Source organism: Alosa alosa, chromosome 7 (genome assembly GCF_017589495.1).
Source record: "Alosa alosa isolate M-15738 ecotype Scorff River chromosome 7, AALO_Geno_1.1, whole genome shotgun sequence".
Classification (NCBI taxonomy): Eukaryota; Metazoa; Chordata; class Actinopteri; order Clupeiformes; family Clupeidae; genus Alosa; species Alosa alosa.
The window spans coordinates 36061664-36070506 of NC_063195.1; the positions used below are offsets into that span (position 1 = coordinate 36061664).

An 8843-nucleotide genomic window follows, 5' to 3' on the forward strand; every position below is an offset into this window, starting at 1 on the left:
AATACATTTAGAAAAGGGATCTTGTAATAGGGCAAGGCACATTACTAAAGGACTTAAAGGAGAACTCCGGCGTTTTTTTCACACAAATCTGTTTTTGAGGTCACTGAGGACTGTCAGTACAGAAAAAAAAGGAAAAAAAAAGTGCTACCTTGAGTTGCTGCAGCCAATACCTAGAGTAGCCAGGCAGCTACAGTGCTACACTTGGGGGCATCTTTTACATCATGAATAGGAACAGAATGTAACAAAACATGTTTATTTTGATAACCATTATATGGGCTCCCTTTAATGAACATGTTTAATACCAGATTTCCTATCAAATGTATTGCCAAAAGAACAGTCCAAAATTGATTGTTTCACTTTTCAAAGGGAACATGTTTTCACTTAAAATTATTCTGTCAATGGAGATTAATATTGGATGTGGAAATGTTAACCAACAACACTGGTGGTAATTATTACAAATGACCCCTTATACAAGTTTGGGACACTTGATAATGTGATAATCTACCAATTGTATAAGTCCATATTTAGTTGCAAAAAGGACATAGACCAATCAAATGTTGAAATTGGCAAATCTGAACTGACAAAATGATACTCATTTTGAATTTGATTCCAGTAACATACATCAAAAAAGTTGGGATGGGGCAACAAAAGGCTGGAAAAGTTGTTTAATGCTAAAGAAAACAAGGAGGACATTTTCACACCTAATAGGTTAACTGGCACCATAATTGGATAGAAAAAGAGCATCTCAAAAGTGAACAAAAGTGTGGGCAAATAATACAACATGTAAGAATAATGTTCCTCAACATGAATTTGTGATGAAATATGTATCATAATACGTAATGCCATTAAAATATATAGAGAATCTAGGGAAATCTTTGTAAACAAGGGATGGTGCTGAAAATCAGTATTGGATGACTGTGATCTTTGGGTCCTCAGATTGCACTACATTAAAAACAGACCTGCTTCTGTACAGAAAATCATTGTATAGGCTCAGGAAACCATCCAGTAACCACTGTCTACCAATGCAGTTTGATGGTCCATCCACAAACGCTGCTTAAAAACTATGCAAAGAAGAAACCATAGACATGTTTCAGAAATGCCACCATCTTATCTGGGTCCAAGCTCATTTAAGATGGACTGAAGCAAAGTGGCATCCTGTGCTGTGGTTAGACCAGGAAAAATGTGTAATTTTATGCAAATCATGGACTCCGCGTCTTCTGGGGTAAAGAGGAGAGGGACCATCCAACTTATTGTTAGTGTACAGTTCCAGACAACATCTTTTTCAACAAACAGTGCCAACCTGCATCCTGCACATATCACAACAATATGGCTCCATAAGAGTCCAGGTGCTAACATGGCCTGCCGACAGTCAAGATCTGTCACATTGGGTGCATCATTGAACGCAAAACACAGTTGTGAAGACTGTCTAGCAGTTGAAGTAATATATTGGGCAAGAACGAGATAACAATTTATTCTCAAAACTCCAGTAACTGGTCTCTTCCATTGACAAAAGAAGAGTTGTAGCAGTGAAGCTGTCCCAACTTTTTTGAGATGTGTTGCTGCCATCAAATTCAAAATGAATATACATTTTCCAAATAACAATGACATTTGTGTTTCAACAACTGATATGTGTTTGCATATGTGGTAGTTTCCCATACATTCACCTGGACTTCAGGGTTGTGCAAAATTCGAATTACAATCCTGCTTCCTGTTTGCTACTAAGTGAAATTCAAGAATTGAATTGAAATTTAAAAGCCGGTTTCAATTAAATTCTGAAATTTTGCACAAGCCTGCTAGACTTAGAGATAGCCTACTGTAACTTCAATGGAGATACCCATTCAAAAATGCTTTTAGTCCAGGACTATATGCGTAATCCATGAAACCAGGTCATTAAGTATGTTGGGTGCAAAATATTTAAATAATCTGGTCAAGAAATTCCATTATTTTGGCTGAGACCAGTTAGAGTTGCCCTTTCCTGTATTTGACAGACTGTCTGCTCATTAAATGAGCAGCTTGTTGCAAACTCAAAGTTGCATTGCATGAGCCTCACTTCACAGAGCTAACATCTAGGTTTAAGGAACACAAAGCTTTAAGGAACCATTTTTGCTTGACTTACCATAATAAATTCACAGCATGAGATTCACTTATTCCTTTGCTTTTTTCCATTCATGTGCTATGCAAAGGACATGAATAGCAGATTTGTTTAGCCTTTGGTTGACATTTTGTCTAGTTAATACAATGGAGGAAAAGTGCTTGGTAAAATGTCTGTATTGCAACAACACCCATGTGATTTTGTATTTTGTGCATTAGACAAACTAGCCAGTAGGACAATATGTGTGAATTTAGAAAACTGTGATACTGAATTAATTATATTTACAGTTCAAATACTTTTATTTTGTCTATGAGCTCAGAAGTAATGAGAAGTGTCTTTGTGATTAGATCAACATTTAAGTAAAGGCTGAAGTGTCCACAATGAAGGTTCAATTGATCAATAAACATCATTAAACAGCGTTGCCCTGAGCAACAGCTGTCACTCACAGTTCTCAGACAGTTCAGTTCTCTGTTCTTTTGCTTTGTTTCCTTTTCTAGTTTTAAACTGCAACATACATTTAATTTGGGCTGGGATGGCTATTTTTAAGAACTTAACCATAACCCTTTTTTCCATCACATTCTTTTGTTTGTTATCTACCAGATGTGTCCACGTCACCAATAATGTCTTGCAGCATTTGATCTTGTTCAACAATAAAAACAATTGATAGTCAATGCTATACATACAGTGCACAGCTTACATATACATCTTTTCCAGCTGTCACGTAGGCCAAACCTTGAGTGTCTGATTAATATTCAACAAGGAAAAAGGTTTTTGACCTTGGTAATCAATGGAACTAAAGTCCTGAATACTAACACATAAACAAAATCCACTTTGCCGCATACAATAAATTATAACACTTGATATCAAAACCTGTTCCACATTAGTTCTGTTGTGTGTCACATGACAAAATATGTAAAGACCATTTAATATTCAGCCACAACACCTGGCTTCATATGAAAAGTCCCATAAATAGTATTCCTACTCATAATGTTTGTGTGTGATTGGTACTGTTTACTTTTTACATAAACATGATTTAGAATTAAAGTCAATGCGTGTGTATACAGTATGCGTGTGCTTAGAAGGACTTTGTGTTGGCATACATGGATTACTGTAATAGGCCTTAGATGACATTTTGCAACACTGGCGCACTGCATTATCACCTTAATGTGTAGCAATACTAGCCTATGTAATGGACTTGTGCCTGCCAAGACTTTGCCAAGGCTGGGATACCAGTCTCTTACAGGAAACAATTTACATTTTCTATGAAATTTCAGAGATTGAAACAAACTGTTGCTGTGAGTATTCCAAAGTTCCATCTTCACTGCTCAGCAGAACCTGAGCTGGAATGGTTCCTCAAGTGTACCGGCAGCTGTTCATACTGAAGATTCCCGAGCAGTTTTGGACTGAAGGGCCTTACTGCGGCTCAGGAAGGGATATGTTGTGCAGAGGCACCCAGAGGCAACACTAAGACCCAGGCTGATCCAAGCACAGAAGATTGACCAACTGTAGCCATGGTCTACATCACTGGGTAGACCGTAGATAAACGGTGGGTTTCGGGCAAGTTCGTAGGACACGCTTGCTGCGTATGTGCACAGCGATATGGTGCAGAAAATTCCTGAAATGATAAAGTGAAAACATACTGTAAAGATCAAAGCCTCAATATTCTTGGAAGGTCTGTACAGGATATCAACAAATCCCAACATAGAAATAAGAGCTCCAAAAACATTTTTTTTTAAACTGTTCAGTAAAAGCTGACCAGGTTTCTGTAATCTTCCAGGTTCTCTGATGTTCTCCAAAAGTCAGAGTAAAAATAAAAAAAATTATCTGCCTTTGACCCATTCTCAATTTACAATGTCATTCATCACATCACCACCCATATCATGAGCCACTCCCTGCACTTTGATCATTTCTCATCTCTTTAAACAGCTATCATTAACATCACTTGAAGAAGCCATCCAGACATGTCCAAAAACAGGCCATTCTCCAACCTCTCTTTTGCACCTAAAGGTCTAGAGAAAGTGGCTGCTGGTTATTTACAAAACCATTCAGCTTTGTGTTAAGCTCACAGAAATAGCCCTGTTCGGGTTTCATGGCCTACTGCTATGGTCACTGATGCTTGTACCCCTTGTCACTTGACTCCTGCCTTTAACAAAACTGAATACATTATTAGGAAATCCTGATGAGATCCAGAAACGGAATCATAATTATGAGATCTTTTCACATAACGATGAGATGATGTCTCCCATGGTTTTCTTTCTCAATACAACCCGCTCAATTCAGTTCAGTTCAATAGTCACTGCACTGGGTCCCTCAGGATAAAATGTACGTAATGTACTGTGCATATGAAGAAGTGTGAAGTAAATTACCCTATATCAATGTAATAAAACTGAATCATGTCTGACTTGGGTACGGGTTAGAAACTCAACACTTACAAAACAACAAAATACTGAAAAGGTAGTAGCAAACTTTTAATTTGTCCCCAGAACTCAGTGCCATATTAGTCCCAAAGTCCAAGAAGATAACCAAATAGTCCAAACGCAAATAAAGGCATGAACATAAAAGAGATCCCACCCAGAATTATGGAAGTATTACTTAAAGCCTGATGGAACCAGAGAGGGTTGAAGTAGAGCAGATTAATCAAGAATCTTTGGTCATTCCCTTTCGGTGAAAAAAGATAGATCAGGCTGTTTCTCTGTCAACCCAAATGCCCTGGTCTACATCGTACTTATGTGTTGTTATTACCAAACTTCATGACATAAATTTGGCGGTTTTTCATACATTTTACCAGGCAACAAAACGGCCATTACCAGCTAATAGAAACCCAGCAGCCAACAGGAAGAATAGAAAATCCAGGAGACTAGTGATAAGCTGAATCTGATGCGCACTAAAATCATAGGAAACAAGTACAATGCATCCAGATGGGCTGTTTGGCTAGTGGAGGACATCCAAGTAGTTTACCTGCCATGAGAAAGAGGAGGCCAGAGACATGCTGGGTTAGGCTCTCCTCCCAGAAGAATCCTACCGTTGCCACGATGCTCCCGCACAGCAGTACGGCAGCAGCCATCCCTAGGAATCCTGCTGTGATTCGCCGCAGATCTGCTCATGAAACACACACACACACACTGTATCCATGACAACCACCCACACAGTGACTAGGCAACAGGCAGGAAGATTAAAGATATGTAGCACATTTACTCTAGCTATTGCCTCAGAGCTCTGTATGTTTGGACAGGAAGTCCAAAGTGACTCTTGTATGATGCTAAATACGCATTTATCATGCCTTAGGTTGAAAACAACAATTAAGCCATAAAAGTTTAAATATTTACATTATAAATCATTCCAGAATAACACAGCAAAATTGTAAAATGAATATCATAAAAATGAAACAATGAATTTTTCCAAAAAAAAGGTAAAGACAGGGAAGAGAATGCACACTTGTTGTGTGCCTGTGAGCTCACAGACGTTGAGTTGGAGTGCTATGCATAGTGTAAACACCGTCAGGAAACAAAAGCTCTTACGCAGGAGGTGCCACTCGTCCTGTTGGATGGTTCTGGTGAGGTTCAAGGGGATGTTCCTGAGCCGGATGGGCTGGGAAAAGTGATACTTTACAGTAGTGCAACGATCTGCAATACCTAGGTAGACAGATTGCAGGCTCATGTAATCATTACAGTTATTGTGAAGAGCCTCAAATGACCTAACCTTACCAGAGTATTTAACGTTAAGTGAAGAAGGAAGCATGATTTTATAATCATTCTAACAGTTTTCTTTTAATCAGTAAAGTGGCAGGACACAAATTACCTGTTGTTTATTTATCGAACACATCCACTGTCAGTCTATCAATAAGCAGTGTCACAATGTATGTGTGTAGCATATATGCTATCACTCTCAACACAACTCCATCAATGTGGAAGGCCTCTGCACATCATACTGCCTGAATGCTTTATAACGTTCATAGCTGCAGCATCACTCCTGCCACCCCTCTGCATGACCTTCTGTCACTATCTGCCTGAATTAAAAAAAAAGAAAAGAAATTGGCTTCAGTGGTGGACCTGTTCTATGCTGGAGCCAGACCTGCACAGGGGACTGCAGCAATCAGGCCAAGTGAATGCAGTCTTTGTATTATATCTTCTCGAAAACAAGACAGCTTGTGTGCAATCCTTTAAGTGTTGTTGTTTGAGGCTTTTACATGGGCAGGTGTCATATATTTACAGTGAAACAATTTGCACATACAAATTGTATCATGATTGTAATGAACCACTGATGAAAACAGGTTTATCAGCAATATATCAAACTTACAAAACACATATAAGGTTACACTTAAAGAAAGTATGTCTACTTGAATTTCCCCTTGAGGATCAATAAAGTATCTATCTATCTATCTATCTATCTACCCTGCTCAGTGACCACTAGCACTACTGCACCGGTTTCATTTCTAGGGGTACACATGCACAGTAGGCCAATAGGCCAAACTACACATTTAATCTCCTATTGCAGTAATGAAAAACAGGAGGATGAAGGTCAAGTGCCTTGCCTTGGCTACAGTATGCTGAAAAATGCACCTGCATCACTCTTTTCATTAATGACTTAAATTATATTTGTTTGTCCAAGCTGTCAAATTAATCTTCTAAATGTTTCGCATGGCAATATACTGTTTTATCTATATACAACTAATTGGCCCTTCAAACATGATCATAAGCCTAGGCATTTGTAATTGTTAGCTATGCCAATGTAAACACTGCTGGAGTCAGGTGATAAAACTATAGGCTAGATATTTGTTGTACTGACACTTTGAGTTACAATAGCGAGAATAAGGCCTACACTTGCGTGATTTTGCATTAAATAGCCTTGTCCAAGCACAAGGATAGAAACGTGATGAATCAGCCGATCTATAGCCTATAGGCCTATAAGGAAGATGCGCTTTCATCGATTTTCTCAGGAAACGATTCGGCTTACAGTGGCGAATAAAAAGCCCTCTCTTTTGACGCAACGGACAACTTAGCCTACAGTTGAACACAACACAAATCAGACAAATGACAACAGTCAGAGAACATTGCACTCATCAGTCCTATCTCCGTTAAGGCTACATTTCTTATCTTACCTTTTGATATTAGTTTGTCAATATCCCGGTCAATGCCTTGAAAGTAGCATTTGCGCCACAGACCAGAGAAGGTGGAGAACAGCGGTCTCCCACACTCCGTCTCCAGAATCCCCATCCCTAAAATCGCCCTCCAATTTTCGAGCAATTCCTCTTCTCGACTCCCAACGTGAATAGGTTTCATTAGAGCCAGGTTGCGCCTGGGGTTGCCACTGTCAACCAACGGCAGGTGATAAATGGGCATCTCCCTGTTTTTCTGATCGTTGGAGTCAGTGCCATACTGATCGCAGTTCTCTTTGTGTCGCCTTGTGTCCGTTTCATACCAGTGGTCGGTGAAAATAGCGGTGACCAGTAAAATGAGAGAAAGAAGGCTCATGGACAAGCTGAGCGTCGTTACAAGCGGTTGTTTCTCCATGTTTCAAACATCAGACCAGAGTTCTTTACGCTCTTCTGTCCACGGAATGACCTTAGAACATCAATTATCCTAGTTTAGGCATGACCAGTTAACTTTCTCTGCAGACCCCTACACATGTAATTTAGTCTTTAGTAATTTCCCCCCTAAACAGTAGCATCGGCTGCAGCTGCATAGGTAGGGAGGGTGTATTTTGAAAGATCTAACAGCTGACTAGCAGCTATAGGGCTGCACCGAACGTGCCAGCAGCAATAACATAGCCTACAGTTTACCTGCGCGCTCCCTGTGACCGTCGTCTTAAAAGAAGAGAAGTTGTTATACTTAATCCAAAACGTTCGTTATGGGAGTCAACCCCTTGCCGACAAAAGTGCGAGGGAATGTCAAGGTTGTCGCGCCTGAGCAAACCTTAGCGATGGGTGTGTCCACGAGACGGGCCAAACACTCCCATCGCGAGCTTTGTGTCATAGGCTAAGATGATGAAGTGGCTACCTAAGCATGGGCATGTTTATGAGAATTAATAAACAGAATATCATGAGGCTAATGTTGTGATCATTTAGACTTGAGGAACACACGGCCCATTGTGGGACATTCCTCATATCAACAATTCAAGCAATATTGTTTTTCATTTCTCATTTGCATTTAGGCTGTAACAGTGCCAAGGCTACACCCTTAGCTATTAAGTAGGCTATTTAAGGAATAACAGATTAGACAGACTACCTTGATAGGCCTGCAGCCTGGTGATTGTATTTTCTGGAAGAAATACAATCACTTGGCAATATTAAGCTAAATTTGTTTTACACTTTATTTTAAAACTAAAAGTAAAGTTAGTAGCCAGGGAGGTGACATGCATGCAAGTATTTTTTAAAGCATACTTTTTAACTCACGTGTGTTTTAGTAAATCATACCAAAGTCATATGCACACTCCTTAAGTTGTCCATGAAATGGCCTCTGCTCAAGTGACCAGCCTTTGTGTACAGTATTTTAGGAGTCTAAGCTGCACATCATCTGCTGGAGACCCTCACTAATTTGTTATGGGCTCACTAACAGAAGATTTTGGTGTAGATAGCCTCTTCCTTTTGTATTTTGCTTTCAGTGTGCATTCCAAGCAGTTCTGAAGTTCTATGGAGTTGAGGAAAGGAAAAGGCAGCTTTTATCTACCTCAAAGTCTCTGACGGTCCCAAGACTCAGAAGTCTTAAAAGTCTTTTCCGATGGGCATGTATGAAAACATGAAAATATGATGAAA

At 39.5% G+C, this 8843-nt stretch overlaps 1 protein-coding gene across 1 annotated transcript; it reads right to left on the reverse strand.

The window, feature by feature from the left end:
• Nucleotides 1-239: 239 nt before the first annotated feature.
• Nucleotides 240-8016, reverse strand: tmem178a (transmembrane protein 178a). The gene is made up of 4 exons (XM_048249170.1): nucleotides 7191-8016; nucleotides 5611-5724; nucleotides 5051-5188; nucleotides 240-3707 (listed from the first exon to the last, which is right to left on the reverse strand). Exons 1-4 carry the CDS (start codon nucleotides 7600-7602, stop codon nucleotides 3466-3468), a joined length of 906 nt encoding a protein of 301 aa, XP_048105127.1. The 5' UTR covers nucleotides 7603-8016; the 3' UTR covers nucleotides 240-3465.
• Nucleotides 8017-8843: the final 827 nt, after the last annotated feature.

What these genes read in the sequence shown, in the direction of transcription:
- tmem178a (XM_048249170.1), bottom strand. Translation starts at nt 7,602, where the DNA reads ATGGAGAAACAACCGCTTGTAACGACGCTCAGCTTGTCCATGAGCCTT. An exon ending in TGACAAACTAATATCAAAAG is followed by an intron (nt 5,725 to 7,190) that starts GTAAGATAAGAA and finishes CTGTCTACCTAG; the next exon opens with GTATTGCAGATCGTTGCACT. An exon ending in GGACGAGTGGCACCTCCTGC is followed by an intron (nt 5,189 to 5,610) that starts GTAAGAGCTTTT and finishes TTTCATGAGCAG; the next exon opens with ATCTGCGGCGAATCACAGCA.